General features: G+C 35.6%; 1 protein-coding gene across 9 annotated transcripts in view; it reads right to left on the bottom strand.

Moving 5' to 3' along the window:
• The window catches only part of ATP9B (ATPase phospholipid transporting 9B (putative)), a 162388-nt gene that overhangs the window by 124724 nt on the left and 12538 nt on the right, over window positions 1-25126 (bottom strand). For 5 of the 9 annotated variants that reach the window (XM_030504681.1, XM_030504921.1, XM_030504843.1 and 2 more), the window contains 4 exons: window positions 22352-22525; window positions 14101-14251; window positions 9727-9840; window positions 5935-6043 (listed from right to left, as the gene is read on the bottom strand). In XM_030504681.1, the coding sequence (XP_030360541.1) occupies window positions 5935-6043; window positions 9727-9840; window positions 14101-14251; window positions 22352-22525 (548 nt within the window). Of the gene's footprint in view, window positions 1-5934; window positions 6044-9377; window positions 9579-9726; window positions 9841-14100; window positions 14252-22351; window positions 22526-24758; window positions 24833-25126 lie in introns of those variants that run through there. The other 4 variants (XM_030505009.1, XM_030504767.1, XM_030505102.1 and 1 more) reach the window with 4 other exon arrangements.

The raw sequence follows: 25126 nt of genomic DNA, 5'->3' as shown, positions 1-25126 counted from the left end.
CAGAAATATAAAACTCTTGAATGAAAGGAGTCAAGTATAGACCATATGAAAGTTTCACATGGTATCTATTAGCCTGAGCTGTCAGCATAATTAGAGTATACATAATATAATGGGGAGCTGGGCGCAGGGGGGAGCTTAAAGCTACAGTGAGTCCAAGGTGAGGATGCTGATCTTTCAGTGCCAAGCGCTGTCCTTGGGCGTTTCTTTCAAACTCCATCTTACATAGTGAACTGAGGTTAGTCTTTAATCACCAATATGAAACTCTAGAGAGAGGCTTCCTAGCCCCTTCTCTGTGTACTATCTCCTCTTCGGTGAAATGGAAAGCCTTCATTCTTTGTTACCCAGTCTCCTGGATGCTGAAAAATGTGGAACAGTCCACTTGATGATGCTTCTCTTCTGGCCTCTCTCTAAAATCCTATCTTATATTAAAATTTCAAGTTCTATTTCTGCTGTTGCTTACTGTTTCTCTAAACAATTAAATTAATACAATTCTTTAAAAATTTATCTGTTCCAAATGGTCTCAATACCAGGAACAAAGTCGTCAGTTGTTTTGAAATACTGCAACCAATAAAGATGTAATGTTGTATCTTTAGATTCAGAAATAATGTTTTTTTAATGCAATGGCTTTTTAAAAAGCAGGGGACGACCTGTTTTTGAGGAGCTGAAATGTTGTAAGAGGTTTCAATACAGATTACAAATAACTGCAGAAGAATAGTATTACAATAATCAAGAAACTGACAAAAATCTCATTTTAAAGTTGCAGATAACAGTTATAAATGACTGAAAACTGCCTCCTGACAGAGACTGTTTTGCAATTCAAAAAAAAAAAAAGAAAGATCAACTGAGAACAGAGCAGCTCCCACTGCATAAACGAATTCAAAAGTTTAAAAAAATAAAAAAATAAAATCACTCTAGTTCTCCAAAACAGACTTCAACTCTCTGATTTTAAAGGAAACATACTAGCCTTCACACTTTGTTCTCTTCTTATGTATAGCACTTACTGATATCTTCTCAATTTCACACAGTTTTGGCACGTATTTTCAACTACATTACATTCTTAAACACTATTAAGACATAAGCCTGTCACATTTGAAGCCTGGATAGAATTATTTCATTAATCTCATCTCTCCTGACTTTATTTTTTAATTTGCTTTACAGGTTGCAAAGAGAGAGAGAGAGCTCTGCAACACTTCCAAAACTCTTGTTAAACATCCTGTGATGAAGTGACAGATGCATACCTCTTCTGCAAGTCGCATTTTTGACTATTATAGTTCGTTACTATCTTCTTGATCTTTTTTCTTCAAAACTTCACTAACACTGCATGGGTAAACCTAACTAGGAAAGGTTCAGGGCAGGACTGCCAACTTAAAGAATGGGAAGGGAAAAAGTTAAAATTGTTTTACAATTTTATGACCCAATTGGCTTCCTGCAGCTTAATGAAAAAATGTAACAAACTGTTTATAAACTTGAGGTGATTCTTCTGCAGAACAGCAGCATTTTTTCATAGGCACTTAACTGAGCAGACTTAAGTGCACGAGACAAGAAGCTGCACCAAAAGTATAGTAGAGCCTTAGGAAAGAAAAACAGAAGTCCTCCAAACCTGCATGCACAGGTTTCAAACTTTTCCATCCCAGTTTCTGCTCTACAAAAGGATATGGAGGTGAACTGCTCTGAAGCAGAAAAGGGCAATTAAACGGACAGGATAATTTCAATTCTACAGGCAAATACTCTTCCTTTAGAACTTTAATTGGCATACTGTCTGAAAACTGTCTATTAAGGATTTCAAGACTTCGATATGCAAAAAAGGAGAGCAGATTTTGCAACAAACACCTCAATAAAAAGATTAAGACAGAAGAATGCATCATACACTTAGATTCAACATTGTAATCTACGAAGCTATAACAGGGAAAAGAATCACATGAAAGACAGGTACACTTAACTGACTTGCTCACAAAAAAAAATTCAATACATTTCCTGTTTTGCATGTTTCATCACTTGCCACAAAGGGTTGAAAAAGTAGAAACCATTCAAACTGCACATGTAGCAGGTTCACCTTCTTGACACATGCAGTTACACCTAGCAAATTCACCAAGGATAACTGAAGACTGAGCCTTCCCATGGATCAGACAGTCTGTGGACATTAAGCTGGCTGTTGCTGCCTAAGTACAATTAAGTAACACTTAAAAACAGATGTCCCATTCTCCCTTGGTTTCCTTGCTCAGAGCAGCTCATTATCAGGAAAATTTAAAAAAAAAAATTTTTAAATTAAAAAAAAAAAAATGCTAAGACTTGCTGATTATAACAAATACTTATTCAAGGTCTTGAATTACTAAAAATAAATTCTAAGTCTTCAAGAGTCACTGATGTAAATCCTCCATCTTCAAGAAGCTGGTACTTCTTTCACTACCAAAATGCAGGTCATAAGACAGCATTCATGTTTTACCCATTTAGGGATTCCTGAGGCTAAGAATGACCCTGCAGAAAATCAACACTGGTAGGCAAAGACTTCCTGGTTTTAATCTATTTTAACACTGTATAAAAAGATTTTAAGTTACAAATCAACCTACCACACTATCTTTACACAAGTAATTAATCACAATTCAAATCCCAGTAGCTTCTCTTGCTATGAATACATTTATTTCCCTATAGTAAACAAAACATTTTGCAAAACAATTAACTAGAAACTATTAAATTCTCATTTTTATCTTCCATAAATGGTACAATTAAACCAAGGATAACACTGAACTTTGCTAACATTAAGTTTTTCTACTGTTCAATTTGAGCAAAATCACACTGCTTAACCTCTCTATGTCAGTTTCTCTGTCTTTGAGATGGGAAAAAATATTTATTTCAAGGAAAAAACTAAAATCTACACAAGTCATAAAATCACTAGGGGAAAAAAAAAAGATGCTAGAGTAGTATAAAGTGCAGTTCCACTCTGAAAAGTCACTCTTAAGAGTGGCATCGATTTTCAGGCTTTTAATTAAATCAATATCAAGTTTGCTTATTCACAAGTAACAAAGCCACCTTTCTCCAAACCATTAGCCTGTAGGTTAGTATAGTAAGCCTAACTGAATTTTTCCACTTGAAGAGTACTGCCAATATTAAAAATTAGGTGGATTATAATGCAAGTTTTTTATAAAAATAGTTTACAGAAGTGTGGTATTTGACTTTATTAATTTACACAAATACCTAAATCCTTCTCAAAACCTGTATAAAACTTGGTCTGATTTTATTTTTTATCATGACTTTATGATGAATTTTATTATTTTTATGATTATTTTTATCATTTTTATGATTTTATCACAGCAGAAAGTCCCATTTTTTGCCTCAAAATCATGCCTTTCAGTTTCAGAATGCCTTAATATGAAAGAACCCTGTATTATGAAAAAGGTGCAATTTATCATCTATTCATTACTTTATATGTTTGTGGCAATGTTTAGTACAGCTTAATTTTGAGTGAGGACTGCAACACTGTTTTCATTCTTAGAATTGGCCACAACTCAAAAGGTTGTTAGCTCATCAATCACACCACTGTCAAAATGGGATTCAGAGTTCACTGTAAGCAGAGATCTTGTATCTTTACTTCTGCAGAATACCACTGTCGTCAAAAAAAAAAAAAAAAAAGCAAACAAAAACCCATCACAAAACAGAACAAAACCCAAGTATTAATTCATTATGGCACTGACACCAAAACCTGTAAGTTGAAATTGATACACACATTTGTGGGTAAAAGCTGACATTCTTTTAAAAAAAAAAGAGCATCTCTAAAGCTCTCTACCTGTCAGTTCCTGATGAAACTGCTGGGTTTTACCTATATAGGTGAAGTTATACCTATATAGGTATAGCTATTTTATAGCTATATAGGTATACCTATTTTTAAATCTCTACTCCATATCTAGAAAACAGCTGTGTGAAAGTGACCAAATCAAACCTTGACAACTTCCTTATTTCTAGGAGAAGCTGCAAAATGAAAAGTTTCTCAAATACACATACCCTCAGAAAGTACTTCATGAACTGGGAAAGAAGACATCAGGATTCCAAAACTTCTACTTAAATGCCTAGCAATTTACCAGAAACTCCAATATTGACTCTAAACAAGTGGGAAAAAAAAGGAAAAAAAAAAAAAAGGCAAAAGGCACCCAACTTAGCTCTTTAAACAGCAAGTGTCAGTCTTGACATTTACATCACACTGGTAATGATAAGCTATACATATGCTTCCAGAACTAAGAATTTCAGATTACTAACACTATTGTTGGATAGGGTAAGATTGTTATATCTGTTTCAAAGGTGAGTGTTAAATGGCCTACCATAGCAGATCTAAAAAAACGAATAAACCAGCTAGCAGGTTAAATTACAACTTTGAAAGAAAAGCCATTAAAAGTCCATTTCTTTACAGATTGTATTAAAGACTGTAAAGATCTGGAGGCCAGCAATGCAACGACTTGTGTTTAACAAATGATAGCTATTCCACTTTCAAACTTCCCCAGTAGTATGTCTAAATGTTGCTAAAGCTATTTCAGGCTGACAAGGAAGGGAAGAACAATAGGCAAATATTCCCTACAGTTGCTCCCTTCTGTATGGAAACTCCAGAAAGCAATGCAAGTCTCCATACTGCAAAGAAGCAGTATAAACTCCTCTCAGTTGCTAGGCTATGTCATAACTAAAGAGACTGTTGCCTGTTTACTTACCTTCCAATTACTTTAAAAAAATGGGTAAGATTTCAGACAGAATATACTTGTGTTATATTACAAGCTTTTAATCCATTTTTTTCTTGAGAGAATATTATCCAGAGCTACACCAAGCGTTTAGTCTCCAATTAAGAAACGAAGATCCGGTGAGGTTACTTTTCCCACTGACACCCAGAAAATATTCACCAAGATATACTAAGAAGTGCTGTGAAATTTATGTTGGGAATTAGTGAACAGAATTTATACTTGGCACAATGTATGTCATACACTCTTAATGCTTGAGATGCAACCTCACATTCCATAACAGCTTCCCACTTTCTAGAACTTTTATGCCAAGGAAAACCCTTAACATACACTTCTTAGGATATTGTAGCAAAATAACTTTAGAGTGTAATAGTGAGGTCATGTTGTTTTGTGAGGTTATTCATTAGATGTGATAATAGAAAGGTACCAAAAATAACAAATAACCTATGTGGCATTCTGTTCTGAATCTAAACAGCAAAATATGCTGACCAACATGAAAGTGGAGGAGTTCACAGTTTTTACTTTTATGCCCACATTTAAAATTTACGGCGTCCTACCAAATTTGACTGTCACTTTACAGCTGAAGTGCTTCATTTCCTTAAAAGTCTTTCTGAAAAACTTAAAGGTTTTGATGCCAAAAAAAAGGCATAACTGACCTCTCCTTTTATTAATTTCTGGAAAGAAAAGTGGTTGTTCCTACTGCATGATCGTACAGATTTCAAATTATATGCAAAAATTGTAATCAATGTTTTTGGTACTGAAGTTGACTCACAATATATCGCCCTTTTCTTAAACACAAATACATCCACCAAGTTTGAAAGGCTCTAGTGAATTTTAATTAGATCGTATTTCTTAGTTACTGATCCCTTATTTCCTATATACACTTGATACATAGCTGACAATGTTGCCGAGTTACTGTGAGGTATCAATTTCAGAGGAGAACTGCACTTTGAAGTAATAGTACTAAACACCAGAATGCTTAAAAAATATATGCAATTATATACATACACCTTTCCTTTATAAACAACAAGATTTACAACACTTCATAAACGGGTCATGTTTAACAGTCATATTTATCTGAGGGAAATCAGGCACTTCAATATCAGTTTCATTCTGAATAGTGCAGCTTGAGACTATTGGTTATTTTTTGGAACTGAAAGTCTGTAAATGTATATGTAAGATGAAATATTTAAGCATTTATATAAATGGTTTTGCTAACCTCGTACTGTCAGCTTGCTATATAACTGTGAGTTCATTTCCTTGTCTCTCTTGTAACGTCGAAATTCATCAACAGCTTCCCGTACCACTGTGACCGTCAAAACAAATCCCTGTTAAAGATATAATTATGCAATTCAGAGTTCTCAAAATTGCTAGAATAAAAATACACAAGTAGGAACACTACACAGAGCAAGAACATGCACTTAGAATGTTTACTTTTTTTCTTATTTGGATTTTAGTGTTTTCTTCAATCTGTTAAAATTGAAGAATTACAGTTCTAATTAGAATAACTTCTAGAACTTCTAATATAAGTTATAATTAGAATAACTACATCTCCAAAGATCCATTATTTAGATATAATTTGAAATGTAAAAAATTAAAATGCTTTGGATGAACTAAAGACAGCCTTTGTAGTTCAATAAACATATTTCCCTATCTTCCACAAATTTTAGGGCTTTACCAAAAACATTTAAGTCTCCAGTTCTAATATTGAGTTCACTATGTTTTTCCTAACAGACAGAAATTAAAAAGTAAACGGATGGCTACTTTAATTAATTTTGCCATCTTAAACGTAGTTATTTACCAACAGGTCACAAAAATTCACAAAGAAAAAGGGGGCTTGTTCACAAGAACTATCTAAATGCTTTAGCTGCTACTTTCATAGCTGCCACTGCAGCTTCTGCTGGATGAACAGAGTGTGCTACATGCAACTAAGATGGTCTCTGGCCTCAAAAGATAGTAAGCTAAAAATACAGAACTGTTCAGGGATAAGCATGTAAGAGTTTCTCCTTTCCTTTTCTAAACCTCTCTTCAGCTATGGTCTTCTGACTTCTTAAACTCAAGTGCTCACTCCTAGAACAGTGTCAGGGAAGTCAAATTTTCAACAGTAAAGGAATCTTATCATTACTATAAGTAAGATGGCTAAAAAATTCAGATATTCACAAATCCTCCAACAGATAAGGTTCTAGAATATCCACCTAGCTTCAGACACCCACCTATACGTTCCTCCTGTATGAGAAAATTTGTATCATTACACTTTTCTTGCAGAAGTCCAACAGATTGCCAATCTTCCCCTAACCTCCTAAGAATAAGAAAGGAGTGAAGGGGTAGAGTATTTTTTAAGAAGTTTGGACTAAAATTCTCTTTTTCAATAGCAAGGGCTGTTTTGCAGTTCCAGCCCAAAATTCCAAGGCTTATACTCTTGCAAACTTAAACGCCTCCTGTTCGTTCAGGTTTACGTTAGCTACACCACTTATGTAAGAACTACATAAAACAAAAAAGTGCCTTTGCAAAATGCATTCATTTTCACTCCTAGGGCATAACTGAATGAGCAGTAGTGTTTTGCCCTTTTCTGGCAGCAGCATTTTCACAAGCTTTGGCAGTATAGATATTTTAGCAGCATAAAAAAAAGCACTCCTGAAGCACCTTCAAACATACCTGCCATTTGTGCATGATCAACCTCCAGGTAAAAGAGATTAACTGGATCTTGTGCACAGCTCAGTACATATAATATAAATACAAAATATTTAACTCATTAACTAGACAGTAATCTAAGCACAGAATGCAAGGTGCTAATTGCAAGAATTTCCCCTATTGGTCACCATATCTTGCCCAGCAGCTCAGTACAGCTGACTCTGACTATGAGGAACAACTGAAGACATTTCCCTTTTCCTCATTTGCTCAAAGGAACTTGATACTCTTCCAAAGGGAAGCTGATATTGTGAAGCCAATCTTACAAAAAACCCTGTCATCTTTAACTGTAAGCAGTTACGTGTCTTTAGCATACTGGTTACAAGCTTGTATGCTCTACATTCTTTGTATATTGGACTCAAAATGAGAAGTCCATTCCCTACTGTGCAAATGACAACAAATCAGTAAAACAAGGTCTTGTTTGAAGAACTCCAGCATTTGATCTAAGCATATTATGTCTGTTTGTTGTAAAAACTGTTGAAGTAAAAACCAAACACAACAGAAAACTCCAACACAAACAAATTAACCCCCAAACAAAACCAACCAAACAAAAAAAAAGGCAAAAAACCCAAAATAAGCATGTGTGTGTGTGTCCCCAAAAAGAAAAAGGGGGGGGGGGGGGATGCAAAAAAACCCAAACCCCACTCCCTTATTACTGAAAATTTATCAGCAGTTAGATGTTCTTCAGAGAAAACCAAAAACTTATCTGTTAAGCAAAGACAGCCCAATGGGTCCAAGTTAAGTGTTTTATATTTTTATCATACGTACTGAGCCTCACACAACATCCAATTAACCTCTTTTATCTGGAGGTTAATCATTAGTAAAAAAGCTATTCAGGAAACAAGGGAGTTTTTTAGCAAAAAAACACTAGCACTAAACAAGATGTATTTTCAAGCTGTATGTGAAAACTGGGAAAAAATAATTCAAAATATCCTGGAATAAGATAAACACATCTATACAGAACTGATTATTTGCAAAATACAGTATTTTCTCCCTTCTTTGGGCAGGGATAAGATAGGCTGAAATGCTAAGCAATTTTTTCCCTTACTACCCCACTAACATATAGAGCTGTACACAGCACTTGACTGTGAAGAGACCAACTTCTAAACACGGCTGACTTCCAGCTTTTCTTACTGTGTCAGTGACAAAGATCTTTGCAAATATCCATTTCAAATCCCACTGTTGAACAAGCTTTCTGTCTTTGAAGTGTTTTTTTGTCGCAGCAGAAGCCAAAAGTTGTCTAGAAACAGAGGTATGAAGAACCTCCAGGACAGTCTCTCCATTTATCAATACTTAAAAGGACACATGTTGCAACAATTAAACCAATGAAATCAATCCAGAATATTTACTCTATTGACTTGTTAAAGAATGACCTTTACTCAAGCAGTCAGCATGTCACTGTTCCTCTTGAATACCACTGAGAATAAATGTTACTAGAAAATACCTTTTTAAAATAAATTTAGAAAATAAAGCATTTGTTCTTCCTGCCTTGCTTTTAAACCTGGTGTGGAGGGGCCAGAAGGAAGATTAAAGAGAAGGTAATGATCTGGTTACAAACAAGAAAAGAATTCCAAATCATGGCAATATAGCTGGCAGACTACCAAAAGGGCCTCTTCCAAAGAGAATACAATTTTCAAACCTTAGGAAACCTGAGTCAGAAGCAACTGGTTTGAACAGTTTCCCAAGAAAATACTACAGAGGGCTCAATAATAAGACATATTGAAAGGAAAACAGTGCGACTAGCAGGGCAATCAATTAGAAAAAGCATGTTTAATAACTTATTTTCAAGATGCAATTTTCTCCTGCTTTATCCATGGCTTAAATGTTTTATCTCAGTTTTTGTGAAAAAGGACAAGATCAAAACTGATACAGAAGGAACGCAAAAACTTTATGCTTTCAATTCTGTTCTAGCCTGAAAACATAAAGAAGCAAGCAAATAACAATAAACTTAAAGAAATGTAACACACAAATTACCTATGTTACTAAATATGGTTCTCTATTAGCTGGATGGTTTTTTTGTTTGTTTTTTTAAACCTCCCAAGTGACCAGCAGCCAGAAAGGAGCACTGCACACTCAGGCTAGCCAGTTAACAAAAAGCAACCTCCAGCCTGTGGGGCAGGAGTGTGGCAGGCAGGTGGAAGGGAGGGCTATCAACAACAGCTTCTGGAGTATCTGCTGTAAAATACTGTAATTTCAAGCAAGCATTTTACTTCTGTTACATACTTTAATCACAGTTTACCAGTTGCAAATGTATGAAATGTATGTATACATAAACTTTTCATCTGAAGTTAAAACTTCTAGTTAACAGCATTTTTCAGTTTACCAGAGGAGCCCAGTATGTGTACAGGTAGCCTATTTTCAACGCTGGGACAAACTGTGAGCAGGACACGACGAGAAAATAAAGATTCAAGAAAAACTTGAACTGTTCATATAAAACCTAAAATGAGAAACACGAAATAAATAAATGCCTTAAAATTTGTACACATAATGTACATAAAATTCACTTTTTCATGGTAGTAGATATAAAATCATTACATGGCATATATGGTATTATAGTACTCTATAGCATAATATGCTATATATCAAACTACTACATGCACTACAAGGTATTTTTAATATTATACTGCTATTTCAGCTGAGAAAAATTCTTTTATGTTAATACTTCACTCTGAAAAAGCAGTTTGCTAAATTTTTTAGATTTTGAAAACTATGTGAACTCAATCTTTACAAATATTAAATATGTATCAAGATCACTGTGCAAAGATATACTCGGACATTTTAAAAGTAAACAGAATTTAGATGTTTGTAGATGCATCTTGCAATTATTTTATATCCACCACAGTTACCTTTATGAGTCAAAACAGTTCTTAAAAATTTTTTATATTATCAATAAAAAAGCAAAATAAGTTTGTATCTGAACTTTCCTTGCTTACATTAAGTTTTCATTTTTAACTATTAAAATTTTTCTTCCTGAAAATACAGCATGAAAATTAAATCTTATTTCTTCCCTAAGTACCAATACTTAAATTTTGTTTTATCTGTCTATTGATGTCTATTTGTCTTAAAAAGTTTCATATCTTGGCCTTAAATAATAATAATTGGAAAAAGAAAAAAAATCATTGGCATCAAGTGAACAGAAACTGTTTACAAAAATATTATCCTAGTCTATGTTGTTTGAACTTCTAGAGAGTAAAACTGACTAGGCTGCACCATGATGCTCTGCATCACTGTGAACTCCTCATTACTTTCATGCACCACATTCCCTCAGCACAGTCTATCCTCAACACAGCAACCGAAGTTTCTCCTCTTGCAGGGGTGGAAGCTCTACAACTCATCTGCCTTCTTTCTGAAGTCCACTGGTTCTCAAAGGAATAAAAGCTACCATTAGGTCAGATTCACTCCTTCAAAACTACCATTTTCCACTGTTCTTAAAAACAGTGAAACTACTTACTGTTCAAGAATAAATTAGAAAAGTAAAATGAACACTACAGAAAAGATCCAGTAAGAGTAATCTTTTACTGCTTGTAAAAGCTGCTCTCTTTCCAAATGGCTATCATAAGGAAATCTCAGAATAAGGCAGTAGCTTTCAATTTCCACAGGAAGACAAACTTTTTACAAAAAGCAAAGTTTAAACTACAAAAAAATGGTAACAGAATAATGTGGGGGTTTTGAGATAATTTAGAAGAAATGCTTAATATTACATTTCTCAAAAGATCAGTTTAGTTTGAAACAAATATTGGCACATAAAATATGCTTATTAATAAATCAAAGGTTTGGGTTGAGCTCCAAGATAACTGTCCAAGTTTTAAGCGAAGACACAGTAACCTTATCACAAAATATACTGTCCAATATTCCAAAGGAATGAAAGATGCAGAGATTCTTTTGGTAATTAAAAGCAGTACTTCAGTAAAAGCATGTTCTCAACATCGCTTTAGTTACAATTCTGATTTTAACATTATTCATTTTATAGAATTCTGAATCTTCAAAGACTTTACCTATTTCTTTAGTAGGCCAGATTCATATGGCACCTCCTGCAGGATGATGAAAAATGGCTACTGAACTTGGAACACTGAGACTTAAGAAAATGGATAACCAATTGTTTCAAAGCTAAAGGGTTCGAAATAGATCAAAAAGCCAAACTAAAAGATGGACACACGCTTTACATCTTACAATTCAGTTAATATTACAATGACTTCTACATGAAAATCAAAGTTATTGGACAGATACTTATTGTTCTTATCAGTCCAACATTATTATTCAATTATGTAAAAACTATATCCTAGGAAAAATGCGAAGGGAAGTTCATTCCAAAGTATCTTTTTGGCAGGCAGTACCTCCAAATTGCTAGTCGCTTGCAAGAGTGCTACATTACTGTTCAGCTAAAGGCTACCTAAACAGCCTCAAATCAGAAGATATTTTCAAAAGGACAGAATTCTATTCCACTATTTACCAACCGAACTGTAAAATCAAGAAAGTAAAATATGAAGTTGCAGGGGAACATTCTTCTAAAATAAAACTAATCCAGCTTGAACCTATATGTCATGTTAATACTAATGAAGTTCCTACGTTCATTTCTAGCAGTATGTTTAAACTGTTTACAAAGACTTGATATACCAGGTCAAAGAAAAGTCCACAGAGTACTCTGGGAGGTGCAGATCTGCAAGAGCACCCAACTCACAGGAGAAGATGGGAGTTACAAAGTACCTTTCTACAAAACTTTTGAATCCTGGAAGACCACTGACAGTTCATTAAATACAAAGCTAAACACTTCAGTCTAGTTAAGCTAATTACAAAGTCTACAGTTACATAAAACTGATTTAAAAAAAAAAGACTACCACTTTGAAATTCAGGAGAGAGATCTTAAAAGTCAGCACATCACAGAAGATATTCTTTATGGAAATTTACACAAAAGTCCTAAGCAGCTTCACCAAGATGTATAAGAAATAGTAAATGGAAATTGAACAAACTGTGTAAAGGTAGGAGCAGTAAGTATTTTACATAAATGTTAGGAAATTATATTTCGGAAATGCTACAGCTCTTTTAGCCAGTAAGTACAATCCTGTTAATCTAAACATTATTTTAAACTTGTATTTTGATATGAAATTGTTGAATATTATCCATTGCCAGCTGCAATGTTAAAAAAAGATACAATTTAAACAGATAAAGAGGCAAAGCTTCACATGATGAAAATTTCAACCACAGTAAATCATTAGAATCAATATTTATGACTTAGTTATGTCTATGGGTTTGGAATGAATACGGCTATGTTCCCTACAAATTACTTCTAGTGGAACAGCATAAAAAAAAAAAAAGCTACCCAGTATTTCTAATGAAAAGTGCTAATTTATGTCTAAAATCAAAATTTAGAACCATTTTCACCAACTACTGGGCTTTACATTTAGGATCTCGCTTCATTTTGAAGTTACTACTGAGCTTCCAACTACTTCCACCAAAACAGAAGTCTGATTCTGCCTATACTGTAAAAAACAAGACTTTCAAAAGATCAAAACAGAACAAACATTCTCCTTCTCAACAGGTATTTGCAAGCTATGGCTGATTCCCATAGGAAACATGAATCTAGTTCAGGATTTGTAATCTACACTGCAGATTTCCAGTCACAATAATCAATGGTTTACTATATGCTTAATGAATTTTGTGACCTTTAGGAAAGCATATGTGGCTTAACCAATTTCAGTGTATTTAATAATTTAAACTTTGGAAGAAAACATTTACTTTGTTCAATAGAGATGAGAATATTTTATCTGCCTGTGAAAAGTAACATTTTATTTCTTTGACAGAAGATCAGTCTTAATTACAAAGCCATAAATTTTTATTTTGTCTTGATAAAGAAATGTATTAGAAAGCTCCTGCCAGTCATTGAACCAAAGAGGGCAGAAGAATAGAATCAATACTCTTATAAATCTGCATGATCACTTAAATAAAAAATTTAAGACAGAACGTGTCTGTATTCAAATCTAGAAGACATTCAGTTTTTGCAACAGGACATAGGACTCTTGGACAGTATCAGTAAAAATATGAATAAAAGCGTTTTAATAAAATTTATTATACCACAGCAGCATACATTTTTAGGTTTTAACTACTGAAGCTTCAAAACCAAAAAGAAATCACTATTTTTAAAACTGCAGTAAGAAATACAACTTAAAAAAGTACTAGCTTAGTAAACTAGGCCTTAACTTGTTGTCATATAAATTCAAAAGGTGGGTTGGTTTTGTCTTTTAAGGAGTTGCCTGCTTTAGAATATTTATTACACTTTCAATGCCAGGGACTATGAGAAAATATCTATGGGAGTACATTGCAATTTCCAACTACTTATTTCTTTCAAAATGCTTTATAGTATTTTCACAACTGACTGTGTAGAACGCATTTGTTTTAAAGAGGATTACAAATCATGAATAGAAAAGTGCAAAGAAACCCATCTCAAATTTCTAAAGCTTCACTAAATTCCAACCATTCATACACACCGCACTTCTTTAGTAAATATCCCTTTGAAAACAAAACAATTTAGTAAAATAGAAGCCTTGCTCTCAACTGTCAATTTTAATTGAAGACGTCAAGGTAAATTTTAAAAGAAAAAGAAAAATCCAGGCAAATAAAACCATCTTTTTGCAGAATTGTCAAAAAATTCAGTACAGAACATATAGTCAGCCCAACACCAAAAAATGGTTAGTAGCCTTACCCCAGGTATAAAGGTAAAGACGTTGTATTTTTGATTTTTTATGGCATTTTTGGGGTATTTTTCTTCACACTTTTCAGGACACCCAAGCCACACTGTGCGAGCCTTCAGCTCTTTCTTTCTTCGGCAAATGTTTATGAGCCAATCAGAACAACTGAAAAGAAAAACAATTGTTTACTTTAAAACTAAAAATTTACTATATGTAACTACTGTTTCCAAACCTGGAACCCTAAAGGCAAATACCTAAGAAAAACAGGCTTAAAAATTTTGACCATATCTAAATAAGCAAGCATGATGTCGACTTGTAATATTTAGGGCAATTACACAGTACTCAACTTATTCAGACATATACATACATAAACACTTGCACATTCTTTACAGGCAATCCTAATAAAATAATTACAAGTTTTACTACACCTTGCCCTGATACAGGTTCAAAAAATTCTACTTAATACAAATCTGCATTAGCAGTGACTAAATTCTCCTACAGTTAAATAATTAACTCATCCCTCATACCTTACAGTCCTTTGGCTATACTCTTTGTCTTGTCTAACTGATACTCGAATTATGCTTATGATTGAAGAGGAAATCAGGCTTTTGTTAAATAAAATTACAAACATCTCAACAGCTTTGTATACCCTTATCACATAATTTGTAAATCCTGGTGTTCTCTGTAAGACTGCCTGTGTAGCAGACGTAACATGGAAGCATGCCTAATGCCACACTGTCAAATGTTTTCAAACAAAAAAATCCCAACCCAAACCTATGTAAATGCAGATCACACAACAACCTGCAATGGTGAACTTTAGCTCACAGGAGAAAGCAAGCGCATCCTTGCCTAACCAGCTTACAAATCTACCAAAGAGGGTTTAAACTATGAGCAATGAGATAGACAGAAGATGTTGCAGCCATCTTCAAACAACTGCAATTTGGACAAGGACACAGGAATGATGAGATGAGTAGATGGAACAAAAGGCTAGCAAACAGAATGCTATTGAGGCTCAGCAGACTATTTACTAACAAGAGTAAAACAAGAAGCAAACATGGATGTGACTCAACTCACATACTATAATCAGCCTAAGAATTGCTAGGACTATCCGCAGGGGTGGACTGTTAATGCGGATGAGTACAGATGGTTTGGAAAGAAAAGGAGGTTTGCCATCCACTTGTTCTACAACCCTATATGTTAAAAGAATTTCTCTGCATTTTGTAATACTGGGACAAGGTGCCCTAGTCATGTTGGGAGTCTGTTTTAGACAGGTGAATCAGGAAGACTAAGCAGACAGGTCTTCAGTGAGCACCTACTGCAGCCAAAGCACAGACCTAGCTGGTCACAGTGGATTTCAGCTACATCAGCAGGTGAAGCTGAAGGAAAGTGACACACATTTTCTAGTGAGGTTTATTAATATACTGACATTTTCGATGCAGAAATAAAAGAGAAACAATTAAGCAGCTCTACTAAATTGTATTTAAAACAACAGCAAGGATTTTGCTGAGAAGAGGAAAATTCTGATACAGTCACCTCAGCATTGTTTCCCAGATGAATTCTTTATAGTTAACCTATTTGTATGTATTTGTACACACCTGAAAGAAAACAAAAAATCATAACCAGCACTGACATGTAAAGAGCAACCTCTAAAATTGAAATAATTTCCCTCTAAGAAGAACCAGATGCACTACTGCTTGAGAGTATGTGTTCTCTCTTGACTGCTGGAACTTTGAGTACACTGCTCTGATGATGTCCCTGCTCATGGCTGGGGCAGTCGGACTGGATGATTTTTAAAGATCCCTTCCAACACAAATCATTCTATGAGTGTCTAATAAAACTTATCTCTCAAAATATCTCTCATAAGGGAAGTAAAGTAACAGAATGTTGGAACTGATGCAGTTGGAAAAATCATAAATGCAGAGTAGCTTGTTATAAACCCAAAATAACTCCAGTGAAGTTCTGCAAAGCTTTATCTAGAACTTATTGTGTAACTGATTATTTCATTTTTTAGACAACAAAAAGCTAGAAGAGACAGGAGTACATGCAAAGAGGAGATGAGAATTCAAAGCTGTCTTGACAGATTGGAAAAACTACCTGGAAGAGATAGAATGCAGTTCAACAGGCAGAAGTGCAACATAGGACACTTGCAAAGAAATAATCAACTATGCAAAAACAGAATTGAAAAAGTTAATAAAGGCAGCTCAGAAGAGGAGGACTCAGTTACTGCATAAGAATGATAAACACGTGAAAAAAAAGGCTTGTATCTGGTCAGCGTGGACAGGCACGCTGCTAGCAAGTCATGAATGCATTAGTTTTTCTCAATCCAGTGCTAGCAAGATCTCAGTTTGCTTACAATACCATTTGAATACCATATTTCAACAAACAAGCCTATCGGGAAAACAAAGACCACACACAAGAGCAACAACAATTACAGGCAGAGAGCACAGGGCAGGCTTGTCTGCTAGATACACCAAAATAGAGTTGTTCACTGGGCGTGGACCTAATACAGTTTCAGGTATGTAACACCTGCAAAGAGGAAAACGACGATTACTCTCTAGGTCCACTATGAATAAGTAATGATGGACTTCAACTGTGGCAAATAAAGCTGGGGTATGGGGAGGATGGGACAGGACACAGACATTACATAAATGCTCCAGAGACTAGGGTGGAAAGAAACACTTAGGGAGGGCTGGAATTGTTACCACTGCAGGTCTCAAAGATTTGGTTAGATCAGACATAAGTGATGGGTGTAATTTATCCTGTGCAGTCAAGGAATTGACTGGATGACCTCTTCAGGTGCTTTCCTGTTCTGTTCTTCCACAACCACAAAATTATGGTACACGCAAATATGCAGGGAAGAAAGACTGATAGCTTACATTGCCACAGTCCTACTTAAAATGTTCTTGTCTGTAGCCTACGTTATCTCAGGCCTATTAAAAACTAATTTTGCCAAAGAACAAATGGAATTCAAAGTTGCAGGCGCTTTTAAAGAAAAGTAGAAGTTATGCAATACTAAAATCACTCACAGCAGCATTCACTTTGTTATGGAAATGCCACTACACCAATATTCACAAGCTGACATTTAAAACACTTCATTTTAAAGCTGGATTCGCAAGATTTCCTCCGTGAAGCTCTCACTATGGGATGGACATAGATTTGGTATGACTCCATATAAACGTGCATTTTATTTTTGTTATGAATATAAGCCCATTCAGCAACTTTGCCTCTTTTTAATGGTTCATAAGAGTTTTACTACCTTAAAAGTATAAAAATCAGTTAGATTCCGCCATTTAAAGTCTCAGCAGTAATCACTGTTATATCACAGAAAGAACATGGGGTGGAGATGCTGGTCTTAGAAATCCTGATCAATCTACATTAATTCAGATTTTTAAGAACAATGAAGTCTACCTGATATTTTTGAAATTCACTATCAACACCCAACACATACTTCATCTGTTCTCAAATTAACATTCCTCAATACAGAAACTATTTTTGTGCAAGGGCTTTTTGTACCCACTAAATTTGTGTGAAAGAAACATCGAGAAATAAATCAGAATAGCACTCTCCAAGCTGCAAATATCCTAAAAATTAATGTAAAATGTAACATGATCAAGGCACACTTTGGAATCTCCTGAAATATTTAAAACTACACCTTACGCTATGGATTAAAAAAAGAAAAAAAAAAAAAAAAACACACAACCCCAAACAAAACCTCAACTGAAAAAAAACCCCCAAAAAAACCAACCAACAAACCACAAAAAAAAAAAAAAACAAAAAAAAAAAACTAAAACCAACAAACCAACAACAACAAAACCAAAACAAAAAACCCCACAGCCATTCACAGTCATTTCGAATGCCCTTGCCTAGAAAACTCAACACAGGCACAGAAAGCTTTTTTCTTAAGTTAGCCATAAGCCATATTGCCTACACAAATAGAACAGACTGCATATATTAAGAAATGAAATAACTAAAGATGTTTAAGATATATCTGTTAAATGGCTTTTTACCATTCCTGCATTACCTGCTTCCTAATGTACTTTTTTTATTTTAAAGAACAGTAACCACAGTCTTTGTGTTAGTAACTGATGCCATATTTAAAAAAAAAAAGTAATTGTTAAATAAGAACCCTTAACTTTTTCATAAATAGAGCGTATCTTTCCAAGTCAAAAGCTAAAGTAAAAGTCTCAACTGACTCTGCAGCTCTAATAATAAAGGCTTTTTTAATTTTCTCTTTTCATTACTTTTATCCGACAAGCTTAACTGCTAGTATCTTTCACAAAACACCATTTTCATCAGAATGGAAAGATAATATAAAAGCTCTATATTGTCTGCAAGGGTCAGCTTTTCCTTATTAGGTTTTAAGTAGCAGAAACTAGTTCTGCAAAGAAAACATACTGTAATTATTGTACTCAACAGGTAGCTTCAGTAATCAGGCCAAAAGCAACACAGTGGTCATGTCATTCTTAAAAGATCACCATTTTCCCATGCTTCTGCATAACAAATGCGTTACAGATTAATTGAAAGCGTACAGGCCATCTCAGAGCCCAAATTAATCCGAGCATTTGATATCCCCTTCACTTCATATGGAAATGCCATTCAATGGCACCATTTTCATAGGGACAAAGTGTTTTTTGATAACAAGTGGAATGTAAATCTCATGAGAAAGAAATCAATCCAGCCCAAAGAACTCCAGAGTATTGATCTATGTGCATTATAATTTCACAAGCTTGAAGAGAATTTGTAAGTTAAAGGGGAAATTATTACAGCCACAAAACAGCTGCTATATCAAAAAGTTTTCTTTTAACTGTGCTATGAAAGCAAGAAATAAGCAGTTTCTGAAGTTAAAAGTTACATTGGTTGAATCAAGCTTTCAGTTTGTTCAAAATCAAAGACAACATTTGATTTAATTATGATTTTTTTCTTGCAAATGTAAAAACTGTTTAAAAAGCTGCAGATTTGCAAATACAGTTCACACTATTCAGTCTATTTCAGTTAAAGGCTGAAGAATTTTACAAAAACAGTTTTAATGTACAGTGAATTGTCGAACCTTCCATATTTGCTCCTGCCAAAAGGTTGAAACTTTTTCAACTAAACAGTAACAGTCTGTGATGCAGCAACAAAACTCTATAGAATATAAAATTCTAAAGCTGCAAAGTAAGAGATGGAAAACTTCCTCTCACAAAAATGACATTAATCCTAACTGCAAGACAGAGCAAACAAAAAAGAAAAAAAAACCAAAACCCAACCCACTGGGGAAAAAAAAAAAAAAAAAAACCCACACAAAAAAACCCACCCGCCCAAACAAACACCAATCCCCCTCTCACCCTCCCCAAAAAAATAGAGGGTATGGTGGGGGGTTACTTGTTTGCAACAAAAAAAGTGATTTTGAACGCAAACACCGGACTTTCACTGAGAACCCAAAAGAAATCAGGGCCCCTCTGAGTTCAGCTCCAGACAAATGCCTACTCTTTTATTGTGTTCATCTTTCTGTCACAGCTTTGAAAAATTTACAATTTAGTTTAAAGCACAAAAGGAAATTCTGGGTGTAGAAGCTGACATTTCAACCTCACCCAGTCTAAGGTACAAGACACTAATTTCCATAAGATCTGAGAGAAATTTTAAATTCTGTTCAACTGAGCAGGTTTCAGACTGCTATGCTGTATTTAATCTCATACTGCACTTAAAAGAATGCAATTTTCTTTCTGGAAATAACTTTCAGTTGTTTGCATAACACATGTAATCCACCATTAACACACATGAAAATTGTTTTCCCACATGTTCCTCTCCAAGTGTGAAGACATTGATTCTATCCCAAACTGATACTTACACCACACAAAAACAGTGTAACTTGTTCTATTACACAGCAGAATAACTGCATGTATGACAGTACATGTATACAGTAGCCTTCAGGTCTCCTTATGATCTTTTTCACAACCACAAGCAACTTAAGGAACTGCAAATAGGCATTTCAAAAACTCTAGTATTCTGCGGGCCCCAGCAAGAATTCATAAAGTTTCATTATAATGAGAAACCATCAAAAAGAGTAACTTAACACTGACCGCACATCCCGGACTTTTATCAGTAACAAAGCCTCAGTGGTGCTCTCAGCCCATAAAAGACCTCCCTATCGCCACTATGTTATTTACATACTCACTCAGAACTGTGCACAGAAGCTGAGCTTTTTATCTGTTGGTCTAGCCCAGGTAGATAAGATACCACGAGATTCATCTTCCTTCCAGCTAATCTTCTAAGCACATGTCTGCACCTTTCTGTGTGGGAGTATCCTTTGCCTACTAACATCTTACTGAAATTTCAAGCTTCTACTAGAATCTCGGCATCACCCCCATCCTCTCCCCCCCCCCCCTTTTTATATTTTATTTTTTTCCATGAAAATTGAAAAATATCTGCTATGATCTTCTGATACAGAAAACATTAATGTGACTAAAATGCCCCTAGGTATAAATACAAGATTGAATGGACTCTCTCTTGTACCCAAATTCAGTTGAAGAAATTAGCAAAGCAGAAGTTGTTCCTCTGAGGTCTCTTTCTTAGTGGGGGCTTTTCTTTACCCACCTATATTAGCAGTAAAATACAAGACACAGCAAAATAATGAATCCATAATGCAATTTCCTTGCTCTTCTGAATCTCAAAAATCCCTCACAAATATGGCTCAAGTATTTTAATTAATACTATCTAGTAAGTTTAAAAGTTTCTAGGCCTGAGCTCCATTTAAAGCTGAGATGCACCTGTCAATTTTTAAAAGCCAGAAAGAACATGAAATTTTGCAATCCTCAGCATTAATGACACTTTGTGACATTCTCTTACTATTGTTAATTAGTTCCAGCATAAACTCATCTTGCAATTGCCTGCCTCTAACCAAACACTGTAAATTCTCTTGTCAGGGCAACTACAGGGTGCAGTATTTACTGCTTTACCTGTTTTCATGAAACTTATAGGAACATAATCACAGGAACTAATACTCACTAATACTTTAAGAGCTGAACTCACGAAAGTATCTTGTCTGAAAGGTATCCCAATTTTAACATATGCCAAAAAGACTGAGAGCCTCTTTAAATAATTAAAAAAAAGTGGGTTTGGTTTTTTTGTCTTTTTTTTTTTAAATACTACAATGGTAGTTCTGTAACACAAACATTGCTTCCAAGAATCATTTACATATACAAACAATGCTTCTGTAAACTTTGCTACCTTCCTCCATTTGCTTTTCAAACACTTATTCCCTATAATAAAATGAATAATCCATGAGCTTTTGTTACATCATTATAGAAAAAAGAAATCAATACAGACTGTATTTTTCTGCAAATAATAAAGCTTTATAACAAAATTATTTTGAAACTAAAGGTGCACAAATACAGCTTTGCTTAGGTAAAAACAAAAGTATCAGGCTTCTTGGATTTATTAAGTGCCATGAAAACCACCTGTGAAGACTTTTATCTAATTCTAAGAGTCATCCATCAAAAGAAGTGTTCATCAAGTTCACTGAAAACACTCACTCCACTTAACTGATCTCAGATTTTATTATTCAAGATAAAAAAAAATGCATGATTCTTAATCATCCTAATAGTAATTTCTGTATTTAGAGATTTCCTAGCAATTCATTAGAAAGTTACTATTTGAAGGCAACTGCGTACAGCAGTTTAGCATCAAAAAAAAAAAAAAAAAAAAAAAAAAAAATAAGTAAGAACCAAACTCCAAGAGCTAATTCCAGCTGAGATTAACTCTAAGGCCACCAGTTACATGTATTCTTTAACCTTTTAAAGTTGAAATGTTAACTATTAGTTAATGAATTTATTAACTATTAGTTAATGAATCCACTTTTTCTTTTCAGCACATCAATAAAATTTATATACTATCAACTTATGCAATGCCCTCACACTAATGCCCTCCAAAGTAAAAGAAAGTTTTAAGCTCTTTACCCTGGTATGGTTTTGAGTAGGAGGGAGGACCAGGTTTATGTGCCATATTGTGGACCTCAGACTACTATAAGTTTAGTACATGATTTCGCTTAAAAGCCTCCCTTTTTCTTGCAAGTCAGCAAAGTGGACAGGGTAAGTACACAGCAGCGGTTCTTCAGAACTTTTTTTATTAACAGCTGGTAATGTCCTCATAGGGAAAATGCAGGCAAAGCAATCAAAAGATGCATGACAAGCACGTTACTGTGTTTTGTGTACTCTTGCACATATTACACAGCCACTATTTACTTAATCTGTTTAATAGTTTAATAAAGACTACTGGTATGCAACAAACCTAGTGCAAAGGAACTTCCAGCCACCACAGATAAACCATTCTAAGCCTCTTCTTCTCTGCGAAATTCTGGCTCTTGGTAGAGTATGGTAATCACTCTCATCATTTTCAAAGCCTTCTTCTGACATCATTAGAGGCATTTCATCCAAATGAGAGGACTCATCTTCCACTTGGTACCTGGCAAAATGAAATAAAACCGCTAAATAAATAGCCAATACATCATTTTTTATTTCTGGGAATCTTCTGAAGTAACAAGTTAATTTTTGCCATATGGAATTTTTTTAGAGAGGTATTTTCATCCAAACATCTCACGTATTTGTGCTAACACACTAACAAGAAATTCTGATTTGAGTTAAAAATGTGTCACACAGCAAAAAGGCCTGCAATCAATCATTGTTAATCACAGTATAAATCATTCCAGGGAAATTCTTCTTTCTTATATAATTTGTACATACAGAGCTGCCGTTTCATTCTTTGTAAGATTTTCTTAAACAGAACTCACTTGGCAAAGTTTACAGCAGATATAAGTGACTGACTTTTCATGGAAGTACAGACTTTAGATTTCCATTGAGCTTCTTCAACTTGCTTTCCTGATGTCTATTCCTGTGTGCACAGACCTCAGCAACACCTTCTACACAACTCATCAGCATCTTAGTTCTAATTACTAAAACATTACAGTTTTATAATTCTACACATTCACCAATTCAAAACAGACTTGCCTGTGGTACCTATGGAAACAACACTAAGCTAACAATGGTCCTTTCCTCTCCAGAAACTACTCCTCACCTCTACTTGATACTTCTGGAATGCTTTTTATGCCAAGACAAAACACTGAAATATTCTGTAAGAAAATTCCGCTAAGTGCACATAAACGCACAGAGGGTAGAAGTATGGACAGGTAGCCTAGGAGGAATACAAAACCACTGTCCAAGTACTCAGGGATAAAGCTAGGAAATCTATAGCCCAGGTGGACTTGAATCTGGTCAGGGATGTCAAAGGCAAGAAGCCTATAATAAATACGCAGATGACAAAAAGACAACGGGAAATTGCTGAGTGAGACAGGAGACCTGGTTACACAAGACATGGTGAATGCCCCTTCTGCCTCAGTCTTTACTCACAAGACTGGCCTTCAGGAAACGCAGATCTTGGAAAGCAGGGGAAAAGGCTGGAGCATGGAAGAGGAGGGTAAGGTCAGGGAACACTTAAGCAAACTGGATACATATAGGCCTACTGGCCCTGAGTGGGTGCACCCGTGAGCACTGGGGGAAATAGCACGTGTCACTGCAAGACCATTTTTGATAATCTTTGATCAATCACGGCAACTGGGAGAAGCGACTGAATACTGGAGGAAAGCAAATGCCACTCTTATTCTCAAAAAGAGCAAGACGGAGGACCCAGGGAACTAGAGGCCTGTTAGCCTCACCATGATCCTGGGAAGGTAATAAAACAGCTCATCCTAGAAACCATTTCCAGAAACACCAAGGACAAGAAAATAACCAGGAGTAGTCAACATGGCTTCATCAAGTGAAGTCATGCTTGACCAACTTGATAAACTTCTACTGTGAAGTAACTGGCTAACTAGATGAGGGGAGAGCAGTGGACAGCGTCTACTTGGTCTTCAGTAAGGACTTTGATGCTGAATCTTATAAAATCCTTATAGGCAGGCTGTAGATGCAGGGGATAGATGAGCAGACAGTGAGGTGGACTGAAAATTGGCTGAACATCAAGGTCCAGAGGGTGGTCATCAGTGGCACAAAGCAGCAGCATGCCCCAGGGGCCCATACCGGGTCCAGTCCCATTTAGAATCTTCACTAGTGATCTGGATGACGGGGCAGAGTGTACCCTCAGTAAGTTTGCTGATGACACAGAACTAGAGAGCCTGGCAAGCTAGATGGGCATCCGTCCGTCTGCAAACTTGACAGGCTGAAGAAATGGATTGACAGGAATCCCAGGAAGATCAGCAAGAGAAGTGCAAAGTCCTGCACCTGATGAGGAACAATTCCACACACCATGATATGCTGGGGCTCACCCAGCTGGAAAGGAGCTTGACAGAAAAGGACCTGGGGGATCCTGGTGGACACCATGCTGAACGGAAGCCAGTATTCTGTCCTTGCTGCAAAGAAAGCTATTGGTATCCTGGGCTGCATTAGGCAAAGTATTGCTAGCAGGTCACTGGAGATCCTTCCCCTCCGGTCAGCACTGGTGAGGCCACACATTAGATTCTTGTGTCCAGTTCTGGGCTCCTCAGTACAAGAGAAACATGGACATACTGGAGTGAGTCCAATGAAGAGCCATGAAGATGATTAAGGGGCTACAGCATCTCTCCTATGAGGAAAGACTGAGAGAGCTAGGACCGTTGAGCCTGGAGAAGACAAGACATGGGCAGGATCTTATTAACAACTATAAGTACCTGAAGGGAAGTTGCAGAAGACCAACACAGGCTCTTTTCAGCGGTACCTAGTCACAGGACCAGAGGCAATGGGCATAAACTGAAACACAGGAGGTGCCATCTGAAAAGCAAGAAACTTTTTTTCCCCATGAGGATGACTGAGCACAGGCAAGGGTTGTCCAGGGAGGTTGTGGCACCTCCATCCTTGGAGATTTTTAAAAGCTGTGTGGACATGATCCTGGGCAACCAGCTCCAAGCAGCCTTGCTTCAGCAGGGGGGAGTTCTGCTGACACAGAACAGCACACCGAACAATATTCAGTCCAAAAATCTTGACAGACAAACCCAGTATTTTTAAAAAGAAAGTAAGATTATAAACACCAGGACTAAGC

Source organism: Strigops habroptila, chromosome 1, assembly GCF_004027225.2.
Source record: "Strigops habroptila isolate Jane chromosome 1, bStrHab1.2.pri, whole genome shotgun sequence".
Taxonomy (NCBI): domain Eukaryota; kingdom Metazoa; phylum Chordata; class Aves; order Psittaciformes; family Psittacidae; genus Strigops; species Strigops habroptila.
Note: the sequence above shows the minus strand (reverse complement) of the source record. Positions and strands in the feature narration are given on the sequence as shown.